At 42.1% G+C, this 23,291-nt stretch overlaps 1 protein-coding gene across 1 annotated transcript in view; it reads left to right on the plus strand.

Moving 5' to 3' along the window:
* The window catches only part of LOC145392105 (alpha-amylase 2-like), a 230,703-nt gene that overhangs the window by 202,793 nt on the left and 4,619 nt on the right, over positions 1 to 23,291 (plus strand). The window contains exons 8-9 of the mRNA XM_080266559.1: positions 2,886 to 3,133; positions 9,998 to 10,214. Of these exons, the coding sequence (XP_080122685.1) occupies positions 2,886 to 3,133; positions 9,998 to 10,214 (465 nt within the window). The remainder of the gene's footprint in view (positions 1 to 2,885; positions 3,134 to 9,997; positions 10,215 to 23,291) is intronic.

A 23,291-nucleotide genomic window follows, 5' to 3' on the forward strand; every position in this document is an offset into this window, starting at 1 on the left:
AGGGTACAGAGGGACTGATTGGTGATGAGCAGTGTGGCTTTAGGAGAGGGAGGGGATGCGTGGATCAGGTGTTTGCTGTGAGACAAGTATGTGAAAAGTATTTAGCGAAAGGTAAGGATGTGTTTTGGGCATCTATGGATTTAGAGAAAGCATATGATAGAATTGATAGGGAGGCTTTGTGGACTGTTTTAAGTTTGTATAGACTTGATGGTAGGTTACTAAAAGGAGTGAAAAGTTTTTATGTAAATAGTAGAGCATGTGTAAGAGTGGGAAATGCTGTGAGTGATTGGTTTCCCGTGAAAGTGGGGTTGCGACAGGGGTGTGTGATGTCGCCTTGGTTGTTTAATATTTACATGGATGGTGTTGTAAGGGAGGTGAATGCAAGAGTTTTAGGTGGAGGTCTGAGTCTGGTGAATGTTGATGGTGGAGAGTGGAATCTGAAGCAGCTGCTGTTTGCAGATGATACCGCACTGGTGGCTGATTCAGAGGAGAGATTGAGACAGTTGGTAGAGGAGTTTGGAAGGGTGTGTGAAAGGAGGAAATTGAAAGTAAATGAGAATAAGAGTAAAGTGATGAAGTGTACGAGGTTGGTAGATGGTAGGGAGATGAATATAGTTTTGAATGGCGAGTTGCTTGAGGAGGTAGAGTGTTAATATCTCGGGTCACATGTTGCTGTGGATGGAAGAAGAGATGCAGAAGTGAAGTTTAGAATAAATGAAGTAGGAAAGGTGCTGGGAGGAATGAAAAAAGTGTTTAGATGTTGTTCGCTCAGAATGGATGTAAAGAGAAGGCTGTATGAGGGTGTTGTGGTACCGACTGCATTATATGGGGCTGAAACATGGAATATGGGTGTAACAGAGAGGAAAAGCTTGAATGTAATGGAGATGAGGTGTCTGAGGAGTATGTGTGGAGTGACGCGTATGGATCGAGTGCGAAATGATGAAGTGCGAAGGAGAACTGGAGTTGTTCGGGAGATGGCTGGTAGAGTTGAGCAGAGGGTGTTGCGATGGTTTGGGCATATGGAGAGAATGGATAATGAGCGATTGGTGAAAAAGATAACTAGATCTGATGTGAGAGGTGTAAGGCTGAGAGGAAGACCACGAATAGGATGGATGGACAGTGTGAAGAGAGTGCTGGATGCGAGAGGGATGTCTGTTGAGCAAGGAAGAGTGGCTGTGCTTGACAGAAATAAATGGAGAGAAATTGTGAATGAATAAGTGATGACGCAGCCCTGAGGGGATATTCTCCCGCATTTGGTCTGATCAGCTAGTCAGGTCAGGTGCGGGTAAGTGGATGGGTCTGTTATGATGTTGCAGGGGTAAACCAGTTCTGCTGTCGGGCCCTGCTGCGGATGTCACTGATTGCATTGCGCAGTTGACCCTTGTGTGGTGTGGTGCGGTGAGGATCTCTCCTTTCTCCCCTTTGGGGCTAAGATGCGAATGAATGTGTTTAAATGGATGAGTAAATGGCGAGTGTGTCGTCCTGTCTCGGCTACCTCCCTTTCCTTGGGGGAAGCAGCCTAGGTATATATATATATATATATATATATATGGAGCCTCTGTGGTACAGTGGTACAGTGTGCGTTTCGCACGCTGGTGAGCGTGGGTTAGCCTCCCGCCAGAGTTGTAAACTCTTTGGGAAGCGTTCTCCAAGCCACTTGCTACTTTGTCGGACACAAGGGGTGCTGTTGTTGAACCAGTGTCGCATACTAGTATGTTTGCACCCAATCGGCTTAAGGTGGGCCGATTACACTTGGTTCACAGACTATATACACATCCAAAGCCACTGCAACACTACAATCACACTCACAAGCACTTCTCACCCTACATACAGTCTCTACCAGACAGCCTAAGCCACTGGGTAGAGATACATTGGCTGTATCGTCCCTGCTTCGGTAGGGATAGGCCGGTCCTGCAATGGACCTCAACGGCTGATGATGATGATGATGATGATTTATATATATATATATATATATATATATATATATATATATATATATATATATATATATATATATTTATTTGTGTGTGTGTGTGTGTGTGTGTGTGTGTGCTGATAACAGATTTTCCAATTTCCCACTTATGTACATTCTGTTCTTGAATCTACCTTATCCCGTCATTTAGTGGAAAGAAGGCATATGGTGTTTATGATGACGTAAGCCCTCAACATTCCAAGGTTCCACTATTGATTAAACGGTCCACAAGAAGTCCCCTTGAAATACATAATTTTGTGAAATGGCTTGTCACTGGAATTACTTGTAATTTTATCGGTGATTACACTTTCACCGAAGTGCAGGAACTACTGTATTTGAAATGTTGTAGAAATACTGTGGTGCCAGCAAAACAGCAAAGCATTGGGGAATCCTTTGGCATGGGGTCCGTTTATGATCGTTGTGTAATAAGTTTACTTTCGTTCACGGGGAGGAGAGAAATTGACAAGCAGTGAATATTATTTTTCTGTCTTACTCTGGCTTCAGTAGTCTTCTTGTATGTCACACACTTTCATAATATGTCACCACTTCGAAACTAATGCCGAGAGTCCATACTGAATACATCATAGGGCCGTCACATTCACGACCGATGAGATGGTATTAGCAGGGACATTGCCATGAGGTGTCGGTAGGTCTTGCAAAATATCAGTAAAGTCTGTTTTGACGTAATTTACATTATCGGAATTTACTCTGCCTCTGCTTAGGATTAAACCCGTGTCCTTACAGACAGTAGAGAATGTCTCAAATTTACTTAACCACCACTTCCTCAAAAGCATCATTTGATGGTAATGAACTAAGTTTAATCTACTGTATATTATCGTGCTGCTGATTGTTAATCTACCGGTAATTGTATCTTGTATCTGCTCCTTGCTGATGTTTATCACTTAATGTACAGGAGGTGAGACTGTGAGGAGTGAGGAGTACGTTGGCAACGGTCGAGTGACAGAATTTAAGTACGGCAAGTTCCTGGGGGAGGCCTTACGTGGAAGCCATCAACTGAAGCAGTTGGCCTCCTTCGGGGAAGGTTGGGGCATGTGCAACCGCCATGAAGTTATAGTTTTTGTTGACAACCACGACACTCAACGCGGCCACAGTGGAATGGGAGCCACCACCATCACCTTTAAGGATCCCAGACTGTACACAGTGAGATGACTCTACTGATGCTGACTTGGCACACTTTTAAGTCCCTTTCATTCCTCACATTGCCTAAGGTTCAAAGTACTCTAAGAATGGAAGCTAATTTTTCCCTGTCCTGCTATTCCTTACTTATCATCGGCAACTTTTGTTGTGACAGTGCCACCAATTCTATGGATGATCTGTCTGTCAGTACAATTGATTATTTTTATAGAGCCTGAAAATAGGACCCAGGGATCATTCAATAAAAAATCTGTCCAAAGCCCATGTATACTTAGAAAAACAAATGGAACAAATTGGAAGTGATTTAGTTTTCAAAAGTCTCGATACATTATACATGAAGCTGGGAGTCATAGGGAGGAAGGGCGATCTATGAAAACTGTTCCATAGCTGACCAGTTGTATATAAGACAATTGATTACGTATTAGGTAATTCATTTCTCTTAACTATGTCATGCAGACACCCCCCACTGAATGATGATGAAAGTTCCCCGTATTTTAATATTCACTTGTTCACACTCCAGCAGGATGACGAAAAAAAAAAAAAAAAAAAAAAAAGAAGAAGCAAAAAGTAAAAGAAGGAAGAAAGGAAGGACGAACAGAAAGAAAATAAACTTATTCACATTCAGGCTTTCGGCTGTCGTATGCAATTATGTACACCAAAAGAGTTTTCAAACATCCACAGCCAGGCACCACTGATTGATGGCTCGCTTATTATATATCACTGAGACCACTTGTCATCCCCTAAACCTCTTCAGTCAAATTTCCTCTATTCTGTACATGCCTCTTAGCCTCCCAGATGCTTAGACCTCTGACTCAGAATCACGGTATCCTTCACCTTCTCTTCGGCCTGCCCCGTCCTTTCACTCCTTCTGTTTTTATTCTTACATATTTTTCTATCACTACCCACTCTCTCCACATGGCCACACCTCCTAACATACCCTGATCTGTCCTTTCCATCATACTACATTTGCTTCCACGCTTCTTTCTTACTGTATCATTAGTCACCCTGTCAAATCATCTATACCTTAGACACTTCATTTCAAATACTTTCATCCTTTCCCGGTCCCTGGCATTCAGGGCTTACGACTTATATCTATACAGCAGAGTTAATATCATTGTGCCGTCGGTCATACCCGTCTTCGCTTGAACAGACACCGATCATTCTTTCCAAGTATCTCTCTACGTCCCCAACACTTATGCCCCTCTCCTAGCCTGTGACATATTTAATTTCCTCCGGTTGCATTTTTTTTTTATGTGTCCGACTCTGGCCATAGGCTTCACAGCCTGCTTTCAAGGTCCAGTAGTCCTCCTACGTACCGCACACCTCTACATGTCACCACTTCGGCGCTAACACCCACCGTCCATACTGAATACATGCTTGGGCTGTCTCATACAAGACTGGTGCATTGGTATTAGCGGGGGTATTTTTACATGTCGGCGGGTCTTCTGGTAGATCAGTAAAGTCTGATTTTTATGAAATTCAAATCCTTAAACTGTTCCCTGCCCCAGCGGGATTTGAACCCGGGTCCGTTAGGACAGCAGGCAACCTTTCTACCAATTGAGCTCTACCCACCCCAGGTGCCGGAAATACTTCACTTTCTCCAAATCTTTCCCATTTCGACTTATCCTCAAACTGTCCTATAGGTGAAAGCTTTCCTTTCACCTCATACATACAGTAATTATGTAATACTTGTCACATCTCATCACTGCTACATCTCATCACATTATTCTTTCTCGAATTTGCTTTGATCTTCCCACTGTTGCATACTCCTCCAGACTCGGATATAACTGCCGTAGTTTACATACTGAGTCTGCGACCACTGCTGTATCATCTGCAAACAACTGGTTTATTGCACATTGTCTCACTTTTTCTCACTCTTTTGGCATTCTTTAAATTGTTCTTGCTTCCCAGTATCCTTACAATCTTCTCTCCCGCCAGTCAATCCATGAACAGTTTGAAGAGTGATGGCGATATAACACTTCCCTGACGCACCCCCACCTTAATCTTAGACCATTTACCTTATTCTCTTCCCCCTCGCATCCATGCCTACCCTAGTAATAAACACACATCACTGCACCTGAAAGCTTTTCTTCCACTCCATACATATGTAATACTAGCTACAAAGATGTTTCTGACTTCAGTGACATATGTCGTCTCGTGATGCATAATAACTATATACACATCTCTCCTTATGTCAATGTATTTTTCACGCACATTTCCCCAAACAAATGCCAGATAAATAAAGACTCCCCTGCTTAAACCTCCCTGTTCCTTCCTAACGTGGTGTTCAGCATGTTGCACTTGTTTTTCACTCCCCAGTCTTTCATACACCTTGCCCGGTGTGTTCAGCGGACTTAAATCTCCGAAATTCTTGTGTCCCTGTTCACGCCCTTCTCATTATACAGAGGCAAAAATACACGCATTGTGCAAGCCTTCTGAAATCTCACCTTCATACAGACATACACTGAAAAGACTAAACAACCTCTCCACAAAACTATGGTTGCTCCTCCCCCTCTCCTTTTTTTTTTGGGGGGGGGGCAATTTTTACAATCGCACAGTTTTCTGTAATGCTTCTTCAGCCTCCACTCATCTTACCCAGTCAGACTTAGTGATCTTTTCATCATGCACTTCATCAGCCAAGAAAATATTCCACCATAGCCACTCATTCATCATTTCCATTCGAAACTTTAAAAACATTCCTCCATCTCTTCATCATATCACCAAGGTTGAGTGAACTACGTGACAGCATACAAACAAGTAATGGATAATGGAGTCGTAACATTATTGTGCCTTATTATCCCCGTACCATGAAGACTGGGTCTATGAATGTGCGTGGATGTAGTACGATTGAGGCTAAAAGGGAGGAGATTGGGAGAATGTTTGTGAGAAGAAAGTTGGATGTGTTAGCTTTGAGTGAAACGAAGATGAAAGGGAAGGATGAGTCTATGTTTGGATGTCTGAATGGAAGATTGTCAGGTGTTGATAGAGGAAGGGCAAGAGAAGGTGTGGCCTTGTTACTGAGTCCGGAAGCAAAGCAGTGTGTGACTGAATGGAAGGAGGTGTCATCGAGACTGATGTGGGTGAAAGCGAAATTTGAACGTGAGTTGTGGGTGTTTGTGAGTGCATATGGGCCAGGTAGTGAAAGGGATGAAGAAGAGAGGGAGTCTTTCTGGAATGATGTTGATAAGTGTCTGGAGAGTTTTGGAGCGAATGTGAATGTGGTAATGATGGGAGATCTGAATGCTAGAGTGGGAAATGTAGCAGTTGAAGGTGTAGTTGGTATGCATGGTGTGCCTGGAAGAAATGAAAATGGGGAACGAATGATAGCGATGTGTGTTGAGCGAGAGATGGTGATTGGAAATACGCTGTTTGAGAAGAAAGTTATTTATAAGTATACATGGGTGAGAGAGGAGGGTGGAAGGATTGTTCATAGAGCTTTGATGGACAATGTGGTTGTATCTAGGAATGTAATAGGAAGTTTGTTGGATGTGAGAGTTCTGAGAGGGGAGGGTGGAGGTATGTCTGACCACTACCTGGTGGAGGAAAAGTTAAGAGTCGGTAAGAGATGGGTGAGAAAAAGACAGAGTATCAGGAGAAATTGATAGATGAGCGGAACGCAGTGAAAGATAGGGAAAATGGCAGTGTGGAGGAGGAATGGCAGTTGTTTAAGAGTGCTATGGTGGGGCATACAGAAGAGATGTGTGGTGTGAGACGTGTGGGTGGTGGTGTAAGAAAAGGAAGTGAATGGTGGTGCGAGGAAGTAAGTATGGCTGTGGCTGAGAAGAGACGTGCATATGAAGTGTGGCTGCAGAGGAAGGATGAGATGTCATATGAAAGGTATAAGGAAAAGAGGAATAGGACGAGAAGGGCTGTGCGTGATGCTAAAGTGGCAGCAGATGAGAGGTTGGGTAGGTGGCTGTCTGAGAATTTTCAACCGAATAAGAAAATTTTTTGGAAGGAGGTGAAAAGGGTGCGAAAGGGAGAGTCTGGGAAGGAAGAGTGAGTAAAAGCAGAGGATGGAAGGATGTTAATTGAGATAGATGCAGTAAGGAAGAGATGGGCAGAGTATTTTGGAAGATTGTTAAATGTAGAGGAGGAAAGGGTGGCTGAGATTGTGGCAGATGGAAGGGTGCAAGGAATAAATATGTTGGGAAAGTTGAATGATTCTTTGATCACGAAGGAGGAAGTGGAGAAGGCAGTAAAGGAGATGAAAACAGGGAAAGCTGCAGGTATGGATGGATGTGCTGTGGAATGCCTGAAGGGTGGTGGAGTGACTATTGTTGACTGGTTAGTAAGATTGTTGAATGTGTGCTTTGTGAAAGGTATGGTGCCAATTGACTGGGCAAGTGCTTGTGTGGTCCCGTTGTATAAAGGCAAGGGTGATAAGTATGAATGTACTAGCTTTAAGGGTATAAGTCTGTTGAGTGTTGTAGGTAAGGTTTATGGTAGAGTGTTAGTTATGAGAGTTAGAGAGGGTACAGAGGGAGTGATTGGTGATGAGCAGTGTGGCTTTAGGAGAGGGAGGGGATGCGTGGATCAGGTGTTTGCTGTGAGACAAGTATGTGAAAAGTATTTATCGAAAGGTAAGGATGTGTTTTGGGCATTCATGGATTTAGAGAAAGCGTATGATAGAATTGATAGGGAGGCTTTGTGGACTGTTTTAAGATTGTATGGACTTGATGGTAGGTTACTAAAAGGAGTGAAAAGTTTTTATGTAAATAGTAGACCGTGTGTAAGAGTGGGAAATGCTGTGAGTGATTGGTTTCCCGTGAGGGTGGGGCTGCGACAGGGATGTGTGATGTCGCCTTGGTTGTTTGATATTTACATGGATGGTGTTGTAAGGGAGGTGAATGCAAGAGTTTTAGGTGGAGGTCTGAGTCTTGTGAATGTTGATGGTGGAGAGTGGAATCTGAAGCAGCTGCTGTTTGCAGATGATACTGCACTTGTGGCTGATTCAGAGGAGAGATTGAGGCATTTGGTAGAGGAGTTTGGAAGGGTGTGTGAAAGGAGGAAATTGAAAGTAAATGAGAATAAGAGTAAAGTGATGAAGTGTACGAGATTGGTAGATGGAAGGGGGATGAATATTGTTTTGAATGGCAAGTTGCTTGAGGAGGTAGAGTGTTTTAAATATCTAGGGTCACATGTTGCTTTGGATGGAAGAATAGATGCAGAGGTGAAGTTTAGAATAAATGAAGTAGGAAAGGTGCTGGGAGGAATGAAAAAAGTGTTTAGATGTCGTTCGTTTAGAATGGATGTAAAGAGAAGGCTGTATGAGTGTGTTGTGGTACCGACTGCGTTATATGGGGCTGAAACATGGAATATGGGTGTAGCAGAGAGGAAAAGTTAGAATGTAATGGAGATGAGGTGTCTGAGGAGTATGTGTGGAGTGACGCATATAGATCGAGTGCGAAATGATGAAGTTCGAAGGAGAACTGGAGTTGTTCGGGAGATGGCTGATAGAGTTGAGCAGAGGGTGTTGCGATGGTTTGGGCATATGGAGAGAATGGATAATGAGCGATTGGTGAAAAAGATAACTAGATCTGATGTGAGAGGTGTAAGGCTGAGAGGAAGACCACGAATAGGATGGATGGACAGTGTGAAGAGAGCGCTGGATGCGAGAGGGATATCTGTTGAGCAAGGAAGAGTGGCTGTGCGTGACAGAAATAAATGGAGAGAAATTGTGAATGAATAAGTGATGACGCAGCCCTGAGGAGATATTCTCCCGCATTTGGTCTGATCAGCTAGTCAGGTCAGGTGCGGGTAAGTGGATGGGTCTGTTATGATGTGGCAGGGGTAAACCAGCTCTGCTGTCGGGCCCTGCTGCGGATGTCACTGATTGCATTGCACAGTTGACCCTTGTGCGGTGAGGATCTGTCCATTCTTCCCTTTGGGGCTAAGATGCGAATGAATGTGTTTGAATGGATGAGTAAATGGGGAGTGTGTCGTCCTGTCTCGGCTACCTCCCTCTCCTTGGGGGAAGCAGCCTAGGTATATAAATAGATAGATTACTTATCATTGACACTACTCAGGAAACACATGGCAAGCACTGCATCCCTTCCTTCATCAGTAATTTTTTTTTTTCTCACAGTAGGGTGACGGTAGTGTACTCGCAAGCGCATTTGGACTACATCCGACATCCTGTTGTGAGATTCTCTAACAGATTTATGATCGATTCCCTGTCGTAACTACGATTTATTTTTGTGGAAAGCATATGGAGAGCAAAATCTTGCCGTGTCTCTCTTCCTTCAGTAAAAAAAAAAAAAAAAAAAAAAAAAAAAAAAAAAATCGTTCTGACAGTTTTTATATTGGCAGAAAAGTTACCGAAAGAACGTATAAACGTCCCTCATCTTGTCCATCCTGGAAAAAAAAAAAATGAAGCTACCACAGGAAATCGATCGTGACAGTGTTCGAGGATCCCACGACTGGACTTGATTTCGGGGATGGCCATGAGACCTTTTGGAAAATTCTTCTGTACCCCAACCTGTTCGCATTTGGAATGAAAATAGGAACCTGCCTGAATTACACATTGGACGGTTGCGTTTTGTAGTCTCGGGAAAGACTGAAACATGTCATATATAGACTGTCAGCCTTACTCGTGCAGTAGACAGGCATTAACCGTCATCCTTTTTATTCCAGTTACCGATATGTCACACCTTCAACCTGGCATCCTACTTTACTGATTTAATCATACGGCCTCCAGACAATTTTATTCAGATTTTGGGGAGACCTTATGTGAGGATGGGGTTAATAAAGGCTGTGGTATGTTTAACCTCCTCATTTCAAAAAGTCTCCCAAAAAAATGAAAGCAATGAAGTGAAAAAAATAACATCAACAAAACCCTACAGCATCATGTTCATGTTCTGCTCACAGATGGCCAATGCCTTCATGCTGGCGTGGCCCTATGGTGTGCCCAGGGTGATGTCGTCGTACAGTTGGGATGAAGAGTGGATTGGCCCGCCCCACGATACCGACTACAACATCATCTCCCCCACCATGAGGGACGACAACAGCTGCACTGGTGGGTGGATGTGCGAGCACAGGTGGAAGCAGATCTACAACATGGTGGAATTTCATAACATTGCTGAAGGTAGGAGCCTGGTCATAGATTCACACAAATTTTCGGTCAGTTCTCTCCCATAACGCAGATTTTTATTTGTAGGAAGAAGGAGACACGGAAAGTTTTTGTTCTCCCTTCTTTGTCCTTCCTGCAAGTCTAAAATTATCTTGTGATAATCTCCCTGTCTCACAGAAGATTGCAAAAAGAGCAAGAGATATGAGAAGATTCAATACTATAAATCCTTATTGTAAAAATAAATAATAGTTACGACAGAAAGTTGATCGCAGGCTTCTTTGTGTATCTTAGTTATGATTTCCAAATTGTCTCACCTTGTACATCATGCTTTCTTACTTCCATTTCAGGTTTGCTGGTCTTTTTTTTTTTTTTTCGTCTCTCTTTCCATCTTTCTATTTGTATATATAGGGTACCGGTTTCCCGGCCTGTCCGCCAGTGGGTTGCAATCCTCTCATACTACGCACTTGACAAACTTGTTGTTCGTCAATCTCTTCCTCTTCTAGGCTCTCCATTCTCATGCCCCATTTCTCATATATTCACATTTGGTTCTTACACTTCTTTCTTATTCTGTACCTACTTCCCCCACCCTCGCAGTGACGATATCCTACATGGGGTATTGAGTGTGTGTGCTCCCGTTCATCCCCAGTAACTCTGCTTATAGGTACGAGAATGAGTTATGGGTACAGGGAATGAAATGGATAAGGAAAGGAGAGTGCATGGTATCTTCCTATTTCACTTTTTTTTTTTTTTCAAAAACAAAGCTACGGCAAGAAACTGGGCGTATATTCATTGATGAATAAAGACCCATGAAGAAAGCATATGGTAAGTTTACTGGAAAAGAAGAGCCTTCCCGCAATGCCACTGTTGTCCTGGGAGGAAAGAATCAGATGAGCCTCCTACCTGGGAATGAAACTTTCTCGTCCTGCCCTGTGTCCCTCGAGGAGGACCCCCGTCCAGCCTGGCAGGGCATCGACTCCCGCTTGGGAGCAGTTGCTCACTATGCCTTTTTTGCGCTAAGGGAACTCGCTCTCCAGCAGCCATTTCCCTGCTTTTCACATTAGTTGGAGACATTGAGAGCAAACCTGGTCCCCAAACATGATACATATGCCCTGTTGCTCCCTACACATCACAGGCGAAAAATAAACACGTGGATCTGTTCAATGCACTTCTTGCAGAGAATGGTTCCACATGACATGCACTACACTAACAAATGCCAGATAGTGCCACAGTACACGGGTGTGTGACAGGTGCAACACATCCACAAACGCTCCTCTTGTCACACCAGACACAACTTCCCCCATCCTCTCCAACAACCCTTCACTCACATAGCCACAGACACCAAACTTTACTCCTACATACAAGCGCTGCACCAACCATACAGGAACAAACAGGACTCACACCGCCTTGAAGACGCATAAACATTTTACAGCTAAATGTTGAAGACCTAAAAAAAAAAAAAAAAAAAAAAAAAAACGATAATATACACAAAACACTTCAATAGGAAACAAAGCTAACACACACACGCACACACACACACACACACACACACACACACACACACACACACACACACACACACACACACACACACACAGATAAGACTGAAAAAGTTCAAAGGGGCGCTACAAGATGGGTACCAAGCTTAATGGAGCTAAGCTACGAAGAAAGACGAGAAAAATTGAATCTGCCAACACTACAGGAAAGGAGGAAAAGAGGAGACATGATTATGATATATAAAGGTGTCTCAGGGAAAGAGAAAATAGACATAAATGAGTACCGGTATATAGCCTATGGGGAAACATCAGCAAGAGGACACTGCAAAAAACTGCATAAAAAGAGAGGTGATAAAGACGTACGGAAATTCAGTTTCCCTAATAGGGCAATTGATCAGTGGAATGCACTACCAAATGAAATAGTGTGTGCCAAAACAATTCATAAATTTAAGGATATGTGTGATAAAAATGGTTTAATACACGGGATAGTCCGAGCTTGACTCATTCCTGTTAAGATACAATTAGATAAGAACAGTTAGGTAAGAACACACACACACACACACACACACACACACACACACACACACACACACACACACACACACACACACACACACACACACACACACACAATAAACCCACCAAATCAAACACTACTCACATTCACTCCCACAAAAGTGAAGACCATGGAGAAGACCTCGTTACATTCATTTACCCATTAATCCCCTAAAAGGACACAACACAAACAACACAACCATTTCTTCAGAATGACACACTAGAAATTTAATAGTCACTCAGTGTCAAATGAGGTCACAAACAAGTTATTTTTTTTCCACAGTTACGTTACCCCCTGACACCTCTCAAGCTGTTCCAGCTCAATACAACCCTCAGCTCCTACCCCTAACCCTAACATAGAGTAGACACCTAATTCTGTCACTGCTGGTAGCTGTTAACGCTAAATGCAGCATGGTACGAACAAAATCAAATCAACCGCCGGTCTCGACACTGTTTCGCTACTCAACATAACGTTCATTCTCAGTGAGACCACACAATACACCCGCATCCCTAACTAGGCAAACCACACCCCTCCTCCTCAGACATCACATTCTGTTCGCCAACACTTGCACTCAACACCACCTGGCGAACAGAGCTGAAACTTGCTCCTGATCATCTCCCTACCATTATCAACATAAAAATCCAATCCAAACCAGAGCGATCACGCCTCGCGTATACAAATTATAAGGATGCAGAATGGATGAAATGCACTGAAGAAACAGACAATACGTCAGCATAATAAATAACATGCCCATCATTTACAATAATAGGTACAGTACATTACAATACGCCTATCGCCTACAATAATAGGTCCATTACAAAGTTCGAAAACATTATACTCAGCGCAGACATACACCACATTCCATGAGGCACCAGAAAACATTACAACCCACACACTGGAGATTGCCCGGAGTTGCGACCAACTTAACACAACTCCCCTTCCTCCCCCCCCCCCCCACACACACACAACACCATCACAAGGCTTCAAAAACTAAACAGTGAGATCAACAGCAAAATTAGTACAAAGAAAACGGAAAACTTGTAACAACACTTAATCATTCCACAATTCCTTTTGATTCTACAAAATAATTAATATCACTAAATCGCAAATATGCACCTCTAAGATCCACACCGCCAAAGTCACTGCCAACACCCTACAAATCCCTTCAAAAAACACACAAACACACACACACACACACACACACACACACACACACTCGTGAACCACAACGCAAAGATAAGTCACTTACTGCAACACCAACAGGCAATGAGACTGAAAAAGAACCCTCACACCATAGCCAGTCCTTTCTACTCAATAACAATGCACCCTCATTCACTCCAGAACAGACACGTACGATGAAGAAAACATAGAACTCTACAAGCATAGGGTCTGACCAGCAACCTGCACCTGAAACATTTAGGACCACAAGGCATTAAGGCCACACAAACATCAGCAGCTACTCATACGCACACTGTAGCATTCACAATATTTGGAAACATTGAACAATTATTACTATACTTAAACAAAACAAGGACTCAACACACCCTTTTTCGTAAAGACCCCTAACACTACTTAGTACACCATCCAGCTTAACTGAACGTCTCATTCTCAACAGTTACACCCTGTGTTCCCATTACTCCTACCCAACACGAATTTATAGCACTACACTTTGCAAACACCTCACTGACTAATCTTACACAACAAACATTAGATGGTATTAATTCCGCAACATTTGTACAATGCACACTTCTCACAACAATAGATACAGGTATTAGTAAAGCCTTCAGTGTCATCCCCCGATGCAAACTAATCAACAAGATATGCAACACAAACATGGAGAACACCAGTGTACAGGCACATGTTACATTCCAGGGCAATTCATCACGAACATGAAATTTCCCTGACGGAGTTCCATAGGGCTCTGTTCTTTCACCCACAGTCCTCAGCCTATTCATGCATGATATTCCTACACCCCAGTCACCCACAAACATTGCCTCATATGCAGATGACATCACCTCGACAACCACACACATTACAGACAGCCTTCACACTGCAACAGGACTAAATCATCACACTGCACATTTGGGTCAAGGACAACGGGCTGACGATCGCCCCAGCCAAATCCACCACCACACTCATCACCAGCAGTAAGCACTGAAATGAACAATGTACGTGTTCTACACCCCCCCCTCCTCCATTAAGATCCTTGGAGTGAAATATGACAACGGACTATCCTTCATGGGCCATGTACGAGATATCAAGAGGTAGTGCATCTCCAGACATCTAATCAAGAATAAAGAAGAAAACTAGTGAGGATTTTGAACTTATCGTTGCCTTCATTGTTTCACACACACACACACACACACACACACACACACACACACACACACACACACACACACACACACACACACACACACACACTACAATAATAGGTGTGATATACGCCTCGACAACACTTGCCGCACGCAGCACATTAAAAGATAAACTAGTGGCCTTCAATACTGTGAATGATTACAAAGACATCGACTTTGGATATAACAAAAAAAAAAAAAAAAAAAGCAGAAGCTCTAGTATACAAACAGTACGTAAGATCAGTAACAATTTGTGCCAGCACCACACGGTCACCCAATCTGTCAAACACGTGCTGTACATGCCATCTGTTAGGCTGGTACTGGACCAGGAAGATGACCTGGACCGATTCTCATACAGTATATTTGTATCTGTGTCAGTGCTCATGAGATCCACTGCAAGACCAGACTTCATGGAAAGAGAGTGATGGACAGTATTAACCCTTCCCCACGCTGGCCAAGTTCCAGTCGGAAAGGTATGATTATAATACACGTAAAAGTAGGAGTGTTTTACTGGCTAAGTTTGTATGTGTAAAAATGGTAGTTTCATATTATAGCCTGTGATTTCATATATTATGCTTTGGTGCTGCGCATGAACATTTGGTTTGGAGTGGTATTTGACCTGTTGATTGTTACGGTACAGAGTATGTGTTGTGTCACTGAAGTGCAACTTATGAATGTATGGTGTCCATGAGGCAGTGAGTGACTTCGTAGTATATGAGTATGTTTCATGTAGGCACGTGACATGAGACTATGTGAGGTGAATAATTCATGTGATACGTAATTATGTGGTATGTGACTATGTGATATCCTCTATAATGTGATTATGTAGCAAGCGAATATGTTGTGTAACTATGTGGCATGTGATTATGCGTTGTGTGACTGTAACATGTTACTATGGGCCGTGAATATGTGACATGTGATTATGCGTTGTATGAATATATGGCATGTGACTATGTGACGTGTATGTGATATGTGATTATGTGGTTATGTGGTGTGTGACTATATGAGATGTAACTGTGACTTGACTGTGACGTATGATAATGTAATGTAACTATTTGACATGTGACTGTGACATGTGGTTATATGACATGACTGACATATGATGATGATGGATGACTATGTTGGATGTGATATGTGACTGTGGCATGTGATCAAGTGACGTGACTGTGTGGCGTGATTAGATGGCGTGTGATTATGTGACATGTGGTTAAGTGATGTTACTGTGTGGTATGCAATTATATGGTGTGTGACTGTGGAATGACTTTTATGTAGCTGTATGGTATGTGGGATGTGACTGGCTGTGGTGTGTGACTGTTGTATGTGACTGTGTAGTATGTGACTGTATGGTGTGTGACTGAGTGACTGTGATATGAATGTTTGATGTGTCAGTCTGGTGTGTGACTGTGTGATATGTAACTGCATGATGTGGTTGTGTGGTTTGTGCCTCTGTGATGTATGACTATGTGATGTTTGATTGTGTGGTATGTGACTATGTGCTATGCGATCGTGTGGCGTGTGGCTGTGTGATGTGTCATTGTGTGATGTTGACTGTGTGGCATGTGAGTGTGTGATGCTTGGTGTGGGTGTGTGGTGTGCGACTGTGATCTGAGTGAGCGGTATGTGATTGCGGTGTATGACTGATGTGTGTCACTTTGTTATTGGGGTACATTTCTGTGTGGTACATGGCTGAGTGGCATTTGACCCTATATTATGTGGCCATAGATATGTGACTGTTTTGTGAAAGTGTGGTGTGTGATTGCGTGGTGTGTGACCCCTTTAATCCAATGTTTTTTTTTTTTTTTTTTTTTTTTGCTACTTGAAACCTCAGGCAATCGGGTTGGCAATGTGTGCTTAGCAATCCTCCTGCTCCAGCCATGGGCAGACATATAAAATCATGCAGTGCTGTATCTCTTCATGTGTTCCTACATGGTCGCACACTGAAAAGGCTCCCTTGATGACATAACCAACAGGTCCTCTCTCTCACAAACACAGCCACTCCAACAAATTCCCACATGTACTCTCACCTTACACCACAAAAGGCTCCTACACCAATACCCGCGCGTGTAGCGCTGGGACGGGACGGGTCACTTCACCTGAAGCAGACAGTGGCGCTCCTGTCCGACGGAACATTTTGTCCATCATAACCCGTAAAACATGGCTTGAGCATATATAACAGAGCTGCCCGCCCATGTAAGGCGTTTGCAATATGTCAGTTTCATTACATATATTCTTACTACATCCAGTCGATTTTATTCAAGTTACCAAGATCTCCCGTACTTCAGGATTTAATGAAGGCTATATCAAACCCCTCCACTTCGAACTGCGTATCCTTAGGAGAACACAATCGTCTGGAGGAAACAAGTGAAATATTACATATCATCGGATTTAAAGGGCTAAATACCAAGTAAATTAGTAAAAAAAAGATTGCTTATTAACCCCTTAGCGCCCCAGAGCTCCTGTGCGAGGGATTTTGCTGGAAGGGTGCTTGACGTACCGTCCTCCGTCTGTCGGCTCATAGTCGCGAAGCTCATAGGTCTCTACCCCGGGATTCCCTTCCTTATTAAATTTTGAAAATGCCTAGTTCCGTTCAATATCGGGGACGAGGGGCGCAGATAGGTTAAAGGTCCATTGGTCCATTGTTATCTGTTCAGCCAATTTGTCATTGCCCTCCTATTTACAGCATCGGTTCTTTGAAAGTGTTGTGACACTACAGAGCACATCCCTGACATATGAAGGTTGCTTGTATTGGCAAGATCAGGGAGAAACAAAACAAAAGAGCCGATGGTGAGCACGAGAGAGGTGGAATAAGGAACTCTAGCACGTTACCGTGTCTCTGGCTACACCTCCTAGCGTTCAACTCCCTCACTCACCTATTTTCCTCAAGGACCTGTTCCCTCATTGACCAACTTTCTTCCATGGACCTATTTTCCCTATTAACCTACTTTCCCTCATGGACCTATCTTCACAGTGAATCTGTTTTCCGTTGTGAGCAGTTTCTCTAGGGACCTATTTTTCCCTGTGGACCTATTTACCCTGTTTATCTGTTTTCCACCTTGACCTGGTTTTCGCCTGTGGATCTAATTTCCATTCCGAACTTATTGTCCACCCTAGAATTATTTTCCACCATGGACTTCTTTTCCCTATGGGCCCCTTTTCTCCCTTGGTTCTATGTTCCCATGGACCAACTGTCCCTCATGGACCTAGTTTCTCCCCATGGGAAAATACGAAATCCTCACACAGGCGAGTAGCGAAGGGAGGGGGGAGGAGGCGGCCGCCCACCCCTTGAAGGTCTTGAAATCGTATGTGGCTAAAAAAATAATAAATCTTTAAAAATAAAGAGAGAGAGAGAGAGAGAATCTTGGTGAGTCAGCGTCATGCAGACATAATAATTTTGGATCAGTTCTCAAAGAGAGAAGCAAGAACACTGAATCTCCTTTCCTGAATATACAATATTGCCATGGCATGCAAAATTACTGATAGCATATATATGTATCTAGAACTGGTGGTGGCGTTTTTTTCATTTAAGTTGATATGGTGGTTATAGAGTACCACGATGAATGAAACTACATTTATTTGTCTGAGTTCGACAGTATCTTATGTTTTTGTTAATCGGTGTTTCCTTTTAATTAAATTAATCAGAAGAATGATTTCTTAAGCAATATCTGTTCAAAGTATGAAAACGATCAGCTCAAGTGAGTGCTAGAGCTTTTTTTGCCAGTGATCAAAAGTAGAAATCATGTATATATATATATATATATATATATATATATATATATATATATATATATATATATATATATAATATTTTTTCTTAGAACAACCAGTTAAAAATAACAGACAAGTCTAAGTAATTTAGCATACTTTAAAGGCTTACCCTCTTAGTTTAACCAAGTGGGTAGACTTCCAATGCATGGCACATTTAGAAATATAGATGATGTATGGACTACAGAAGTGGTTCTTAATATGTTATGTGATACTTGAGTCTTGAGGTACCAAGAGTTTTGTGAAATATTTAAGATTATATTGTTTTCCTTCAGAACACAATAATATGTTTTTGTTATCACCTTTTGTCAGATTACTTTTTACATTTCCAGGTTCCATCTAACTTAGCTGAGATTATTATGCTCTCAAAGGCTAGGAAAATGCACGTGAGACTTCCAGATTCATTATTGTTCTTTTTTATTCCATAAGGATCATTAAAAAAGCTTCTTTTATCAAAATCATTTTCTTGCTCTATTTTTCACCATTTTCACTATATTGAGTTATCATCTAAATATTCCAATACATGCTTTTATAGGTCTCAGAAAGTCCCTAAAAGTACTTATTTTTCAAAAAAATTTCCTGGCGGGGCGCTGTGACCCCCCCAGACCTCCCAGCTCTGGAGGCTCGCTTAGCTCACCTCCTACCTCCTTTTCAAGAATCTATAGACATTTTTCTCCCCCCCCCCTTGTTGAACTTTCTGGCTACATCCCTGTCCTCACATGATCTGTTTTCTCCCATGGACCGACAGTATTTGTTCCCACTGGACCTGTTTCCCCATGGGCTTAATTCCCCTAAGGGCTAATCCTCCACGTACCTACTTCCCGGGTGCTTGGACAGAAAACCATTGGGCTTTTCATTTAGTGTACTCAGCCACAGGCAGCACCATACTGAGGGAACGAATGTTGGGTGCCCCACCTACCTCTTTTTCATATTACAACACATTTTTAAGTGCACAAAACTGCCATGAACTTTTATTAAATATTTGAAAATTTACCACAAATCTCTGTAGATAATTTTACTTTACTCAGCTCTCATATATTTCGCATTTCTTTCTCCCCTAATTACCAATTATTCAATATAGCATTTTAGCATTGTTACAAGACACACGTATGTTTTCCTCACGGATGCCTGAGGGTGACTGAGTAGGACCGGGGAAGAGTAAGACAGAGTACCTGACAGGCTTTACTTGCCTAAACTAGTTCAACCCCGTTTAATATGTAGCCAAACTTTGCACAGTAAATTATTTGGCACCCAAAGCATTACCCTTTCCCCTGTGGTCGTGCATATATGTCTAGAAAGATATTCTAAGCAATAGTGGGTCTTTCATAAATGAGCATTAAGGCCTTTTACAATGTGCTAAAAGCGGGCAGTTATATACAATTACCGTAACTTGTTATATTAGAAATTACTGTATTTTCCATATATCTGTTAAAAGTTCATATTCCCCTGTGTTAATATTTCTTCACTACTTAAGAGTTTCTTTCTCTGTCTCAGTCAGTTTTTTTTTCTCCGACAATGAATATGTTTTCATCCCTGTTTGTTTGTTTGTCTGTCTGTTAGCAGGATTACTCAAAAACTAAAGGAAATATTAGGACTAAAATTGGTGGGTAGATAGCCCATGTCCCAGGGAACAATCGATTAACTTTGGGACCGATCAGGATTAGTTTGTTTGTCTGTTAGCAGCATTACTCAAAAACTAAAAGAGAAATATGGACCAATTTTGGTGGGTAGATAGCCCATGTCCCAGGGAACAATCGATTAACTTTGGGACCGATCAGGATTAGTTTGTTTGTCTGTTAGCAGCATTACTCAAAAACTAAAAGAGAAATATGGACCAATATTGGTGGGTAGATAGCCCATGTCCCAGGGAACAATCGATTAACTTTGGGGACCGATGCGGACTGTATTACAGATTTTTGATCCGGGAGACATTTATTGTGAAACCCTAATCAGGGATGTGAAAACCTAACCTATTATGAAGAGTGCTTTGGAAATTCGTTGCCCTTGTCGGAGAGATGCGCTCCACTGAGTGGCCCTCTAGTTCCACAATGCTTCATATCATTGCTTTAAAGACATTAGAGAGGCGTGTCTTTAGGACTGACTCTACTTTGCTTAGCTTGTGCTATTTATGAGGCGTTTCCTTCCCCGACTATGTAACTCTATTCCAGTTTTGTTCTTTTCGTCCAATCCTTCTCTGTCTGTAGTTCATTCAGCTTTGTATCGTATGCTTTCTTGCATTCTTGGGAAAACTGACACTTAAGTTACTCAGCAAGAACTCTCTGCACAGTCACCTCTAGAGTCTGCCATTAGAAAATAATAATAACTAAATTGCACTCAGAGAGCACAGACCTCCGCCAGTGCCACTGCCATTAAAAAGGATCCGGATCCCGATCCGTGGAAATAGGATCCGCATTTGCCCCAAATTTTGTCTTTTTTTTTTTGGGGGGGGGGGTTCCATGGTCCACCTTTCCACAAAATTTCATTAAAATTCATCGAGAACTTTTGGAGATATTGTGCGGACTCTGGATTCGGATCCAGATCCGCCTCAAAAATTAATAATTTGCTCATTGGTCCACAGCCGACCCTTCCACATAATTTCATCAAACTCTGTTCATAACTTTTTGAGTAATCCCGGATCCAGATCCGTGGATTCGGATCCGCCCTCAAATTTAATCAATTCTTTCTTGGTCCATGACGCACTTTTCCACAAAATTTCATTGAAATTTATTGAGAACTTTTGAAGACATTGTGCGGGATATTCCGAATCCGGATCAGGCCCAAAATTTAGTTACTTATTCATTGACCCATGGCCCACCCATGGACAAAATGTCATCAAAATTTGTTCATATATTTTGAGGTAATCCTGCTAACAGACAGACAGACAAACAAACCAAAGCAGGGTAAAACATAACCTCTTTGGCGGAGATAATAATAATAATAATAATAATAATAATAATAATAAAAATAAATAAATAATAATAATAATAATAATGATAATAATAATAATAATAAATAATAATAATAATAATAATAATAATAATAATAATACAAATAATAAATAATAATAATAATAATTTATGTCTTTTTATTACCAGACGCCTTAATCCCGTAAGGGATGGCCACAAACAAATCGCCTCCATGTTGCTCTGTCCCCCGCCATTTCACTGCCTTGCTCTCAGCTCACACCCTCTTCTCTCATATACCTCTCCACTCCATCCCACCATCTCATCCTTGGTCTCCCCCTCCTTCTCCCCCCCTCCACCTCGCTCACATACACTCTCCTTGTCAATCTCTCACGCTCCATCCTCTCCACATGGCCAAACCACCTCAGTGTGTTGCTTCTAACGCTTCCTATCACAACTACATCCACACCACAACGCTCTTTCACATCCTCATTTTTCTGTCTCTCCATGTGACTCCACATGCTCCTCTCAAATAACTCATTTCCACTGCTCTCACTCTTTACTTCTGTCCCTCCAACAAAGTCCAAGCTTCACTTCCATACGTTAGAGCTGGTATCACAATACTGTCATGTAGTAGCTTTTTCACTTCGATGCTCACTTCCCTGTTTCTTATCACTGCTTTCAAGGAACCAGCAATCACTCTTCCTTGTTGTACCCTTTCAAGCACTTCACCCTCTAAACTTCCATCCTTACGCATCACACTGCCCAAGTACTTAAATGTATTCACATTTTTCATTTCCTCCTCATCCAACCTCACTGTACATTCCTTGACTTCATTTCTCTTGATGATCAAAACTTTACTCTTCCCTACATTCACTTTTAGATTCCGTTTCTTACACACTCTCCAAACTCATCCACCAAGTCTTGCAGCTCCCCTTCGCCTTCACTTAACAACACAGTATTATCTGCAAACAAAAGTATAGGGAATTTCCAAAAACTGCCCTCTCTCACTAGGGCCTCTCCAACATCCACTGCCCTACCTTGTATCTCTTTTGTAACCCCATCCATATACAGATTGAACAACCATGGAGACATGACACATCCTTGTTTCAATCCAGCCTTCAAAGAGAAAAATTCATTCAGTTCACCATCCACACGCACAGCAGCCTTAGCACCATCATACATACTCTTCACAGCATTCAACAACTTCCCATCTACTCCATATATTCTTAATACTTTTCATAATCCTTGTCTATCCACCCTGTCATATGCTTTCTCCAGATCCATGAAGGCCACATACAACTTCTTTCCCTTCTCTAGAAACTTTTCCACTAAAGATCTAAGAATGAATATCTGATCTACACAACCTCTTCCCTTCCTAAAAGCTCCCTGTTCTTCTCTATTTCCTCTGTTATTTTCCTAACTCTGTCAATAAGTATCCTACTATTTACTTTTCCTATTACACTAAGAAGGCAAATGCTCCTATGATTACCACACACTTTTTTAACTCCTCTTCTTTGTACAGGGGAATAATTATACGACTTCCAATTCTCCCGGGACTCTACTTTCCTCCCAGGCCAATCTGCACATCTTCCACATCTATTCTAATACTATCTCTCTCCCATGCTGAAGCATGGGGGCTTTCTCCATTATAACTTTCTTCATTGCTTCCACAACTTCCATCCTACTGATTTCTTCCACTCTTCTCACATCCCTCCCTCTCCCAGCCATTCTCCAGGCACTTATACTTGCATTACTTTCATTCTCTATGTTCAACAAATCCTTAAAGTGTTCTCTCCATCTGCTCACTTTTTCTCCCTTCTCCGCTAGTAATCTACATTTTTATCTTTCACTCCCCAGTTAACTTTATTGGCACTCTGTCTAATTGTCTTTACCTCTTTCCAGAACATTTTCTTATATTCCCTCCACTTGACACTCAAATTCCTTCCAAATTCCTCATCCACTCTGTTATTCTTTTTTACAAATCTTTTCACCTCTCTCTTCCTCTCTACATATGATTTTCT

The sequence above is a fragment of the Coenobita brevimanus genome, chromosome 21 (genome assembly GCF_032717465.1).
Source record: "Coenobita brevimanus isolate Jiangsu-jjx chromosome 21, ASM3271746v2, whole genome shotgun sequence".
Taxonomy (NCBI): Eukaryota; Metazoa; Arthropoda; class Malacostraca; order Decapoda; family Coenobitidae; genus Coenobita; species Coenobita brevimanus.